This window comes from Saccopteryx leptura, chromosome 3, assembly GCF_036850995.1.
Source record: "Saccopteryx leptura isolate mSacLep1 chromosome 3, mSacLep1_pri_phased_curated, whole genome shotgun sequence".
Lineage (NCBI taxonomy): Eukaryota > Metazoa > Chordata > Mammalia > Chiroptera > Emballonuridae > Saccopteryx > Saccopteryx leptura.
Genome location: NC_089505.1, coordinates 20,850,618 through 20,864,384, shown reverse-complemented (window position 1 = coordinate 20,864,384; position 13,767 = coordinate 20,850,618). Strand labels below are relative to the sequence as shown.

Sequence of the window (13,767 nt, the reverse complement as noted above, 5' to 3'; positions counted from 1 at the left end):
GAGGTAGAAGAGAGTAAATTGGGGATAAATGGTAACAGAAGGAGACTTGATTTGAGGTGGTGAACACACAATACAATGTATAGATATGTATTATGGAATTGTACACTTGAAACCTATATTATTTTATTAACCAATGTCACCTCAATACCTCAATAACTTCAATACAAATTATAATTAAATAAAAATAAACATTCGGTTTATGTCAGAATTATATATGTTTTTATGGTTGAGAAAGGATAAAGAAACTGACCGTATTTTTTACAGTCTAGAGTAGGAGTGTGGCGTGCTCCTTCTTTCTTATTACTGCTCTCTCCTTTTCCAGAATACAGTATATGATAGCTTGTGTGAAGTCATTATCTGCTGTACCGCTCACCTTCATTTCTTCACTTCAGCTCAAACTGTGTAATATTTATAATACTGCATAATCCTTAAATGTTTAATAGTAAACTGCAACTTGTTTTAAAGATAAGAATCAACCAAAAACATAACCAAAACTAATTTTATTTTCTCATCCAAGTTTTTAAATATTGGTCCAATAAACTAGTTATAGGTTTATTTTCAACAGGAAATAAGAAATTGTAAGCTAATTGCTGGGTATATGTAATGATGTGTCCTGATTATCATGTGTTTCTGACATTGTATGTTATTCCAAAAACTCATCAAACTACTGAAACTGTTGTCACTTAATGGCATCAAATTGCATCGTCTCTAATTTATCGTAGACCATTATCTCCCTCCATTTTAATGAGAGAAGTGTAATGTTTTTCAACCTCGTAGACAACATCTGGGGAAGATGTACGAGACTTCACAAAGGTGCTGAAGAATAAGTTCAGATCAAAGAAATACTTTGCCAAACATCCTCGGCTCGGCTACCTGCCAGTCCAGACAGTTCTTGAAGGTGACAACTTAGAGACGTAAGTTTCACTTGAATATTAAAACTGCTATGTACTCATATCTGATACTGTTTTTTTATTATATTAGTGACAGAAGAGAAATTGTTTGATACCAAGAACTATTTGTGCCTTGGTAAAATGTTTCATTTTAAAAGAGGTAAAGTAAGCTTAAACTCAATGTTCACGGCATAAATTTTTACTATATGTTTTGGACAATCTCACAGCTAAAATTTCAGGTTTAACTTTGTCCTTGTTTCTAAACATTAAAAATATATGTTCATGAGTCCTGGCCAGTTGGCTCAGTGATAGAGCACCATGCTGGTGTAGGAACGTCCCAGTTCGATTCCTAGTCAGAGCACACAGGGGAAAAATCCATCTGCTTTTCCACCTCTTCTCCCCTCTCATCCTGTCCTGCAGCCATGGCTCAAATGGAGTGAGTTGACCCCAGGAGCTGAGGATGGCTCCATGGCCTCCATCTCAGGTGCTTATAAGAGCTTGGTTACTGAGCAACAGAGTAATGTCCCAGATGGGCAGAGCATTGTCCCCTAGTGAGCTTGCCAGGTGGTTCCCAGTTGGGGCGCATGTGGGAGTCTGTCTCTGCTATCCTTCCTCTCACTGAAAAAATATGTGTGTGTGCACACACATGCGTGTGTGTGTGTTCATGTGTTAACCTTTGCATTGGTTATCTATTTTCCTTTTAAAAATAACTATGTTATTATTTGTTCTTTTATTATTTTATTTATTTTTCATCTTCCCTCTTTGGGGGATGTTTTACTATTTCTTATAGTATATTTCACACTTATTTTATGTACTTCTAATATAAATGTACTAATAATATTTAATCTCTTGCTTCAGATAGTTGCCTATGCTAAAATCTAATCAAAATCTAACATTACAGTTGAAAATTTTTTTTTCTTGAACATGAAGACAGCAAAATAAGATAGTCTTCTATAGTACATGAAATAAGCACAACTTCTTTAAATTTTATAGTTTGAGTTACAAGCATAAATGAAGCAAAGTTTCAAAATAGCAAAATTACTATGGGATTTAAAGCAAAGAAAAAAATAACAATACATAGCCTGAAATGAAAAGCAGAATTTTGAAAATAAGCCTGAAAAAATGCACAATTATGCATCAAGATAAAAAATGGAAATGATTTTACATCTTGAATCTTTAAAATACCAGCATAGATATGACTGCCAAAGCAATATTTTTATACTGAATCTTGGGGAATATTAACTTTAATTGCTAATCATCACCAAAGTTCCTAGACATAAAGAATAGTGAGATTCTTGTGACAGAAAGATGCCCTTTTAAATCACTATAAGACCAGCTCAGAAATGCGAAGTGTGGAGATTTTTTCCACATTATACAGTAGAGAAGGTTATAGAAAGAAGTATAAAATGTGTGTCAAGTACAATTTTTGTGAATTCAAACTTTCTTTAACCTTCAGAACACAGAGACATAATCTAGGAACAGTAATAGTCTAGTGAATTATAACATTCCATGTCTCAAAAATGTCCAAGTACAGGGATAGACTGTTTGGTCTGAATTTTCTGCATATAAAGCCCTGTAGACCAGAGGCTCTGATACATTTATGTGCATATATATATATATATATATATATATATATACACACACACACACACACACACACACACACACACACACACATATAATTATATATGTATTTGAAATTGCTAAGAAGTAGAAGAAAGTGCAGAGCCAAAGCCCAGTGGAAATCTTCATCCTGCTATAGGAAATATATGGGTGTGCATAGAGAAAGAAATACTATATAATGCAGCTGTATATGTAAATAGATTCAAAGATACCATGTACACATTTATAGCATATGAAAAACATCAAACTTTTTGATAACTTTGCTTGATATTAAACTGTGTGCAATTAAGATCTATTCCTGCCATTCATTATTTTCCATATTACACTCGAGAAAAAATTTTACTGAGGCAATTACAGTTCAAAGATCTATTCAAAGACTTAAATCCATAGGAAAGGCAGATATCTGTGGGTATGTTATTGTCCTTTACTTCATCAGGCTGAATGATAATATACTATTATTTGTTTTAGTATCTAATATAGAGTATTACTGGGCTTGAGGATAAAAACAAAAGTTTAAGATAAAGACAAAATTTTACTACTTTTGGGATCAGATCTCATTACCCTTTGGAGTAGCTGCCTGAAGCTCAGAATTATGACACGATATTTTTATGGGATAATCGATAGGTTTGACCTGGTGATGGGCCTTTCATTCCTTTGATAAATCATTGGCATTTTGTGCCTCAAAATCTATATCCTTCCCATGAACTGTTAAGCATTTTTGATAATTCGCCTTTCAGTGTCACAGTGATTATTGGCATCCATCATTCTGTTCTGAGTGACGCAGTCAAAGTGAAAAACAATAGCAAAGCATGCCAATAATTCTGTGCTGGGGTTTTCGCTCTAACTCTGAAAATGCCTCATTTCCTCTAACATGAATTTCCCAGCACTTTCAGTGAGAGGAAAACAAGAGAAAGAAAAGGAGCCAAAGATTAAATCAGATGTCACAAGATGCATTTTGAAAGAATTTATGAGCTCCTGTTTAAAGTGGGTAGATTTTCTTATTTTTAATCCTAAAACGTGTTCTTGACTCCCTGTAGTTCATTTTCCTGCTGGCAGAGCCCTTTCTAGTACAAGGCCACTTAATCTTCTTCCTGGTGCAACAATTTATGTGAGTGGGTAGCAAAAAAAGTTTGATTTTGTTTATTCTCCTGTTTGTGGGAGGAGAACATTGGAGAAAACCCAGCGAAGTGGTAAATGTGTTGAAGTTATTTATGAAGCTGATTAGAATTTTCTTTTACTTCTTTTCTCTTTATCACTGCAAAACGTAATTATGTATACTTGCATGAGTGGAGGGGATTTATGAGAAAAATGAGTTATAGCTAAAAGGAGGTACACAAACCCATGCCTAGTTTGATTCAATTAATTTTTATAATTTTGCAAGACTTTTACAAAGAGTAAATCTAAATAAATGAATAGAGCTCGAATAAAAAATTACCTTTCATTATAAACTCGAGAAACAAGCTGAAATAGTGGCAATAATAATTTAAGATTTGTGAGAGATTATTATCGGCTAAAAAGTTAGGTTAGTTTTTCTAAATTTTAAAGAATTAATGTAGACACCTGTTCCTGATATTGGCTATGGAGAAATACAGACATTGCTTGGTTTTGTTTTTTTAAAATTCTTACGGTAGCAAGAACCAAATCATAGTAAGAGTAATTATGGTCATGAGAGCACTGGCCTGGGAGGAAATGACAGCCAGACTGAGCCCTGAAAGATTAAAGAGCCAGACATTCAATGTGTGGTGTGGGAGGAGGACAGCCAAAGCGTCGGAGCAAGGGAAACATTTTCAAAGGCCCAGAATCAAGATCATTCTGGAAGGGAATGGGCAGCTGGGAATAGAGGCGGGAAATGAGAGCGGAGAAAGAATCAGGAAGCCGAAAACGAAGGGCCATTTAAGCCATGCCACGGTGCTTAGAATTTATCCTGAGTGCAGGCGGGAGGCATTGAAGGTTTATAGGCTAGAGGGCGATGGGACCCCACTTACCCTGCTGGGAAACAAATGGATTCAAGAATGCAAAAGACTGGCTGGAAGCATAAGGAGCAGTCTGTTCAGAATTTAAAACACTGAAAGAATCACTAAGTTCCTCAGAGAAAGTCTCGGTTATATTTCATGTAATATTAAGTGTATTTAGCAGAGTCTGATTCCTCACATATTAGTGTGTGATTAATCAAAATAACCTGCTCAGCCACCGCGCTGGAAAGCAGGGTTGGGCCGCTCTGTTATTACTGCCAGGCTGACGCACAGATTGATCTTAATTTTAACCCCCTTTAATCATAGATTCTAACTATGCAGTGAGAAGGTTGCCTTGTTTTTTTTTCCTTCCAGAGTTAAATGAGAAAGCTTATCACTTAAAGGTTTTTTCCCCACCACAAATCAAAATACTTTGAAGTCAATGAAGCCTTGACTTTAATTTTTCTAATCTTTAGTTCTTTTCTTTGAAAATTTCTCAATGTATGAAAAACGTTCTTTTGAGAAACCCGTCAGTTCAGCCTTCTGCCTCTGCCATTCTTATCTTAGTGCAGTGAATGACTTCCGTGCTCACCGAGTTAACTTCACAAGAACCAGTCAAGCAGTCTTACAAAGCTTTGCCAAGGTCAATTAAGATTTTTTAAAAATACGTATTTTTCTTGTGTTTAAAGCACACGGTAAATGTTGTGTTACACTTGAGTTCTAGAAATGATCTCTCAGGCATTTACAATTTTTTAGAACGTGTATTGCAAATCGTTTACCTGACATTTAACATCCATATTTCCAAGTTAATGAAAAGTAGAGATGTAAAAAGACTATTGAATAACATAATATTGTGTCATTGTTCTTGTGTCTATTTTATACATGGACAATTAATTAGATATTCTGACCAACACAGACTGGATAAATGCCTGTTTTTGAAAGTAGGTCCAATGAGTCTTAGCTTTTCATCCCAATAAGATGACTTTCCATCTCTTTTTAGCCTTTGCTGTTTAGACATCAACTTGTACCTCCCAGTGAGACATAATCACATCATTGACTTTTTCTTAAGTGTGTATGTATAAGAGAAATAGGAGAATCAAATGGAACTGAAATAATTTCAGCTTTCCTTCTTCTTTACTTCTTAGTTTCAATGAGCATTGGCTTTTGTAGGGGACTTTATTTGATTAAACAGAGAACTAATTTTCTTTAGACTTTTAAATGTCTACATTCAGCAGTTACCTCCTTATCTCCCACCAAAAAAAACAAGTTAGGGTTTGAGCCTAGCTTTTAATTAGGACCAGTTGGTTTCAAAAGGTATTTCATGGAGACTTGGGGACCTCCAGGCAGCACTGTGAGGTTGGAGGGAACCCCCAGGGCCAGGAGTAACGAAGGCTGAATGATCACGCTCCAGACTCAAGCCCTGATTCAAGCAGAACATGTTTCTCTATTAGTTTCACAGACTGAACTTCTGGGTAAAATTTTGTGTTAAGAAAGTGTATCATGATCTAAAAAGTTTGTTTTCATTTTTATTGATAATGTGAAACTGGGTGGAGTGTTAGGGAGATATCTTAAGTTACATCTTTTTTCCATTGTATCTGTGAGGTTGGGATACTTGGTCTATGCCTGGATTTGAATATTTACATTTAAAATTGGACAGAGAATCAGAAAATTCTCTTTTTATTGCAACTTAACATCAGTACATAATATAGTCTTTGATATTTATTTAACTTTCCCTTTCTGGCCAAGTTTCTTGCAAACAAAATATTATTATATCTTTTCGGAGTATATCATGAAATATTGTCTTAAAATTTTTTCCATAATTTTGAGCTATTTTAGAGCATTCTGTCTCTCTTTTCAATAAGACTGTTTAAAGATATGTTTGCTCTCCTGTAACAAATACCTGTAATATCTGTGAAAAGGCCTTTGCAGGCATGTCAATATCAGCATCTTCTCTAGAATAAGCCGTGATTTCTGTGACTTTTGATTTGGAGACCAACTGAGAATGTTCCCCACATCGAAGCTTCACCCCCCACTGCTTTTGTCTTAACTTGCTCTAAAGTGTTTGTTCTGTGCCTTTTGTTTCCCTCTCCCCTCTCTGCAGTCCTGTCACACTCATCAGTATGTGGCCAGAGCATTATGAGTGAGTATTGGTGGCTCCGTTTGCAGAGGAGGAAGTTCTGATCAGTTTGGTTAGCATGGGGTGACTACTAAACTCTTGTTCTAAAAGAATAGCTCTGCCTCCCGGGTAACAATCCTCATGGTTTCTTTGCATGACAAATTCATTGTTTAACTAAGCTAACATTTCTAATAGGAACATCTGTCAATATGTGGGTATAAACCTGTTTCTTTGCATTTTCCTTTACAGCCCCTCACAGTCTCCTCAGCTGTTTCATGATGATACCCATTCAAGAATAGAACAGTATGCCACACGGTGAGAAACTTTGATGAGAGCCCTCTGCTGCACTGCCTCCCAGAATGTGTCTATTTCTGTATTATTCCTATTCCATTAATGTGCCTTGACTTTAGGGATATTGTTTTGTAGGAGTCGTGATTCTATTATATTTGGAATCTGGGCTCTCATCTTTCCATGGTGTAATTTGCACTTGACCCAACACCTGCTATCCATTCTATAATGAGTATAAAGAGTAAATCAGTGACATGTGATTATTGAGCTCAGGAGAATCTAAACACTGCACAAGCAGGATTTAGATAATGTAACCCAGTTTCATTGAATGAAAGAAGAGATTAAAAGTCTCCTCAGGAAATGCTGCACATATAACTACAATAGATAATTAATGTATGCTAATGCTTTATACAAGGATTTATTTTAGGTTCTCCCCAAAATATAAAGAGCAGGTTGGTCTTGATAGTATGCAGAAACTTTCAAAAAATAGGTACACTAGATATCAGTGTTGCCAGTAACTAGCTATGCCTAGAAAGGTTATTGTAAGTGTCATAAAAATAATATTGATAGTAACGTTTGAACTGGGTCTTGGCCAAATAGAATTTCTGGAGAAAGCCAAGCTAAGACTAATGGAAAAACCTTTTCAAAAGCACTGGGCTGGGAAGGAACATGGCTTGTTTGAAGAACCGCAGGTGGGAAAGGGTCAAGGCTTAGGGATGAGGGACAGAAGCTGAAGTTTGATAATGAAGGGCCCACTTGCTAAAGAGGCGGGTTACGTCCTTAGGTAAAGGGAGTCATGGAGAGTCCTGACACAGGAAAGACACGTAGTCAGTTTGTGTGAGGAAGATGCACTTGAGGGTCCGGGAGGTTAATTAGGAGGCTAGGTCAGTTAGGAGACTGCGGAACATGGTATGAGATAAAGGCCTACAGGCCTTAAGGCAGTGCTGATAGACGTGTAACCCAACATTAGTTATTTTAATGTCACAGTCTTGTTAGATCTGGACCTTTCTGTAGTTTGTGAGAATTCTGGGACTTTAGCAATGACGGAGGCTATACAGTTGACTGTGCGCCATGTGGCTACATTGCCTAACCCTCCTTATTTTCACTTTTCAGACTGGCCCAAATGGAAAGGACTAATGGGTCTTTCCTCACTGATAGCAGCTCGACTACGGGAAGTGTGTAAGTAAACCCTGAAAGCAGTGCTGTGGGTAGACTGGTTCTTGTATTACGGCTGTCGGGAGTCATCTGCACTGATTGTGGCTCTGCATTTTGATCCCAATCGGAACTGATGTGTGGTTACAAAAATGTCGACATAGATTTTATGCTTTCAAGCCATGGTAGTATAAATTGGATATGTTTGTTTATTTAGTCTTATCATACTTAATGAAAAAATCCTGCATTTGGCAGCTAATCTGCTTCAGGGAATACAGATTGTTTTATCTGTAAGTTCAGGTGTAGGTAGTCATCCCATTTGTATGGTATTTCTTGTTAATGTAACAAATGTAAATCCACAGGACATGTACCTGCCTGTAAAACCATCTTCCGTCTGCTCTCATTTCCTCCACCATCCCTGCCGTTTCACAACTGTGACCCCACACACTCCTGGACATATACTCCCCACCCTTTGTTGCAAAGTGTTAACTCTTCTGCCAGTATTTGATTAGCAGCTAAGAAAAGCCTAACTGACTTTAGAATACTTTTTAAAGACCTTTCTAGGCAAATATTTTGACATTATTGCGGGTCGTTACGCTTTTGGAACTTTTTCTCTCCCACTCCTTGAAATTAATCTTTTAAATTCTGAATGATATCTGAAAGATTTCAGGAGTGTCGAGTTTACAAGGCTTGTTGCAGCTTGCTTGGGTCTAGCACAGCGGTTCTCAACCTGTGGGTCGCGACCCCTGTGTTTTGGTCATTCGACCCCCGCCGGGGTCACGACCCACAGGTTGAGAACCGCTGGTCTAGCAGAAGCTGTAAGGTAGCCAGGAAAGCTGCCCAACATGGTACTTAGATGTTTTAGCTAAAGAGGAACATGGAGAGAGCCAAGTTAAACTATCTTAGGTATGCTAATACAGAATGTTTCTTTGTCAATAATTTACAAGTAGTTTTACTATCATTAAGCCTATAAATAAATGTTCTCAGGAGAGTTTTCAATTTTAAATTTCAAAGGTTAGCATGTTAATACTTTACATAGTTCAGTAGCGATTTATACATTATTATTCATCTACTGTGAGTGTGGAGCAATTCCCAAACAAGATAATATCATATTATTAATAATGCTTGTTTCATATTTAACCTACTAGTATGTATTTCTTATAACATAGTTAAATATATTGAATACCTCCTAAATCAACAATTTCTTTGAAGGTTGACAATAGCTAAAGAATTAAACAAAGTTTTAAAATAATACTAATTGAAACCAAAATAATTAAAACCAAATTTAAATGTTTTAAAATTTTTTATTATAGCCTGTGAGCAGAGTAAATAAAGATAATGCTCAAATTTAGTACATCCTATCTTCAAATTAAAATCAACTCTATTTTAAATTTAGAATTAATATCTGAGGAAAGAAAAATAATCAGATGATGAATAGCTGAATACAATTCAATATACTATCAACAGATGTGTTAACTCATTCATCCAACAAATATTTATTATGGACCTACTAGGTAACGGTGTGCTGGACCAATTGTGAGAGCCAGTAGTTAAATTTTGAAGAAGTTCTAAGCTGTTTGTTAAACAGAGCCATTATATAAAATAGTTTATATACACTTCCAGCTAAATAACTAAATAGATAGGATTAAATTTTTTTAAAAAAATAATGCTCAAATCTCATCATGCCCTAATTGTTTTACTTTATTACAAATCTGTGTTGTTGGGTGATATTTTTGTATTTGTCAGATGGTATATACCTCGGTATCTTTTCCCAACTTCACATTCAGGAACTCATTAGCTTAAATTGGACACGAGGAAAGTACTTAAATAATAAGAATAAGAAATACCACAAAACAAGGTCTTTCTATCTTTTAGAGAACCTGCTTTTAAACAGTTCCAAGCGCATCATGGCCATGCACCCAAAGCTGTGAGGGTCTGCAGAGGTAGCTCGTGTTTGTTCACTAACCTTACAGGCTAGACAGAAGTCAGATAAGAGTTCCTACCGGGGAAGAACACGGTGAGGGCATGTGTGGTAGAGAGAGTAATGGCTCCCCCCAAAGTCCACATCCTAATCCCTAAATTCTCTGAATATGGCACTTTATATGGCAAAAGGGACTTCGCACATGTGATTAAGTTAAGGATCTTAAAATGGGGAGATTATCCTGGATTATCTAGGCAGACCCAGTGTAATCACAGGGATCCTTATAACAGGGAGGAGAGTCAGCTACAAATGGAAACGTGACCATGGAAGCAGAACACAGAGAGACCTGCAGATGTTAACACTCCGGCTTTGAAAATGGAGGGATGGAGGTGGCCTCTAAGCACTGGGAAAGGCAAAGGAACAGATTCTCCCTGATATTTAAGATTAAATTAATAGTGTAAGACAGTATAAACCAATAAAGAGAAATTGCTTCCCAGTCACTGGTGCATTAATATTTTCTTAATGAATATGTTAATAAGTCTTTTTTGTTTTTTTTAAATAAGCCTGGTTTTGGAAGTCCTTTGTTCTTCACAGTTTGAATTACTGAGTAAAGTGGGGTTCTTTTTCTGGGGACACACCAGTATTTGGCCATTCTGGTGAGAATAGTAACAGGGAATCTGAATCATTAAGCCCTCCTCTGGACCTGAAAACCCAGAGGTTTGACTTTCAATGGTCTCCTTTTCTTCTTTTAATGTATATTTACTTATTTAAATATTTCTGTTTTAATCAGTACTATTGACTTGACAAAATAAGAGTATTACTGCAATTAATTCCTTTTCTCCCAGCGGATAGAGACTTACATAGAGGAGGATTATTACCATTTTTAGACTGGTGGTGTGTCTCAGGATTTGGGAAGGAAGGGTTAAAAACCAAGCTTCACTCTGTCTTTGGCTCTCCAGCTGTGTTTCCTATCAATTATTTAGCATCTTGGATCAGAGGTTATAGGAAGAATGTTCACTGCTCTTAACAAGACACCATGCTGTTCTCTCTTTGCTTTCAGCTTGTATCAGTTTATGTGTCCTACAGTCCCTTTTTGTAATAAGAAGGAGACAATATACTTTAAAACTCTGTCCTTCCCCTGCAAACTTCCTAAAGCTCCCACATTACTAGGGTTATGACATAATTCCAAGAGACAATAGATGTCAGTTTTTCATACTACTTAACTGTGTCACCAACACCTGGACAAGGAGAGGGTCGGTGCTTCTCAAGGCAGCCTTGCGTTGCTGTGTTATTTACAGTAGCCAGGATTGGGAAGCAGACCAAATGCCCATTAGTAGATGAATGGATAAAAGAAAAAGTGCTATATTTACACAGTGGAATATACTACTTGGCATAGAAAAGAAAAAAAAATCTTACTTTTAGTGACAACATGCATGGATTTAGAGAGTATTATGCTAAGTGAATTAACACAGTTCGAGAAAGACAAGTATAATTTCACTTATATTTGGAGTGTAATGAACAAAATAGAAACAGACTCATAGATACAGAGAACAGACTGACAGCTGTCGGAAGGAATGAGGGTTAGGGGGCTGTGTAAAAAAAGATGTAGGGTTTAAACAAAAAAAAAAGTTATAGACACCGCAAACAGTGTGAGGATTGCAGCAGGGAAAGGGGGAGGGGCAGGGTAGGTGGTGATGGAGGGAGACTTGGCTTGGGCTAGTGAACGCACAAGGATGTCTTATAGAATTATACACCGAAAACCTATATAACTTTATTAACCAGTGTCAACCCAATAAATCCAATTAAAATTTTAGAAAACATTTAAAAAGTAAAAGGCAGCCTTGGGGCACAATGGATAAAGCGTCAACCTGGAATGCTGAGGTTGCCGGTTCAAAACCCTGGGTTTACCTGGTCAAGGCACATATGGGAGTTGATGCTTCCAGCTCCTCCCCCTGGTTCCCCCCTCTCTCTTTCTCTTCTCTCTCTTCCCCCTCTCTAAAATGAATCAATAAAATCTTTAAAAAAAAAAAAAAAAGGCAGCCTTAGCTCTTCTGCTTCATGCTCAGGTCTGTCTTGAAGCAACCAACATCAAACTATTATATTAGCAATTTTTGTTATTGTTCTTAGAAAAGACTAAAAACTGACTCAAAGTGCCTTAAGTGAAAAATAATGGTATAAGTTGGTAAATTTCTATAATACTTTTTAGAATTGTTCTCTTTTTCGAAATCTCCACCTTTCCCCAAGGCTCTCTTGAGTTGAGTTTTTTGTTATTTAGATCTGGGTCATAAAAATATTAGGTTTATCTTGAATAATAGTAATGATGATGCAACACACAGCCCCCCTCCTTGTTAGTACAAAGTGTACTACGAGCCAGGCGCTGTTCTAAGTACTTTGCCCATCTTTCCTTATTTAATCATCATGGAACCCTGATATTCTTGTTCTTGTTACCACGATTTTCCAGGTGAGTAAATTGAGGCCCCGAGACAGTAAGGAGCTTGCACAGGGCCTCCCTGTCAGTATGGGGCAGAGCTGGGATTCAGACCCAGGCAGCCTGGTCCAGGCATAGGCACTCCTGACAACCCCTAACAGCCCCACTGACTTACTGCCTTCGGAAGAGATGGCTTCCCAGATGGGGATGTTAAGGGGTCAGAGCATCTGAAGCTCCATCCAGTCATTTGGAGGTTTTCACTGTCCTTGTCCCATTGCCCAGTCATGCCCCAGCTGATCTGTGTCTTGCAGGATTTCCTTGTAATAACAGGAAGTATAAATAGGTAGATAGTAGCAGGAGGTATAGATAGAAGACTTTGTAACTCATCTGTCTGACCAACCTCCTATATTTTGGTTGGGTGATCTCAGCCATAGGCACTAAAAGAAAGCCCTAGGCTTTGAGGTATGAATTTTGACATCTGAACCTGTCGTTTGTTTCTAAATTATTCAAGGCTCTGTAGTCATTTGTGTCTTTGGAAGCAATTTGAGCTTTCCTCTGTCCCTCAGAGTGATCTGCGGGACCAATTGCCCGGCTCCCCACAGCGGCCATCTTCTGTGAAGCTAGCTAGTTAGCTGTTGCTTCTCTCAGCATCATGGGCTGCTACCTTCCCAGCCTAGACACGAACCCATCTCACGGCCGTTTATTCCCCAGATACCCAGATCCCAACATCCCCTGTTCCTCTGAAAGTCTGACTCTGGGCAATTTAAAGGAGCAATAATTTTAAGGATACTAATTTTCTTTGAAGGAGGAATTAAGCAACCATGTCTCAAAGAGAGACAAGATCCAGGATTGTCCTGGGGAGTCTCAGCAGCAGGAACTCAAGGACAGGCCATTGCCATCAGGATGTCTCACTTCATCTGCCATGTGCCCTAGATTGGCATGGTTTTGTGTGGAAGGGTCAAATTGCGAAGCTGGTGTGGTCTGCACTGACATCGCTGTGTGCGACTTTGCAGAAGAACAGTTATTTCTGGAACAGAATAACCCTTTAAAGGAAGGAGGTTATTGTTTTTATTTATGTTTTGCTTACCTCCAAAAGGCCATTAGATGAATCTCAGTTCTTTTGTCATCTGGTATGTACCAATTTTTTAGTCTAGATAGTATTTACTCTGTGTGACTTAAACATAGTATAATTATACTCCCTCTAATGGTATTTTGATGGTGCAGACCTATATTTTTACAACATTTTCTATTTTAGCACTAGACACACTATTGATGTTTAATGACCCTAATCTGGTACCTCATGTACTGTCTGTATTTAAAGGATATGCTCTTATTTTTCATTATATGTAATTAAGAACTTGACTATATCTATTTTTACATTTAACTTTTTGGCCCAA

The 13,767-nt window shown here is 37.3% G+C and overlaps 1 protein-coding gene across 5 annotated transcripts in view; it reads left to right on the top strand.

The window, feature by feature from the left end:
• UTRN (utrophin) overlaps positions 1-13,767 on the top strand; it is a 515,659-nt gene that overhangs the window by 485,428 nt on the left and 16,464 nt on the right. For 4 of the 5 annotated variants that reach the window (XM_066373070.1, XM_066373071.1, XM_066373069.1 and 1 more), the window contains 4 exons: positions 778-914; positions 6,567-6,605; positions 6,831-6,896; positions 7,983-8,048. In XM_066373070.1, coding sequence (XP_066229167.1) covers positions 778-914; positions 6,567-6,605; positions 6,831-6,896; positions 7,983-8,048 — 308 coding nt within the window. The remainder of the gene's footprint in view (positions 1-777; positions 915-6,566; positions 6,606-6,830; positions 6,897-7,982; positions 8,049-13,767) is intronic. The other variant, XM_066373068.1, reaches the window with a different exon arrangement.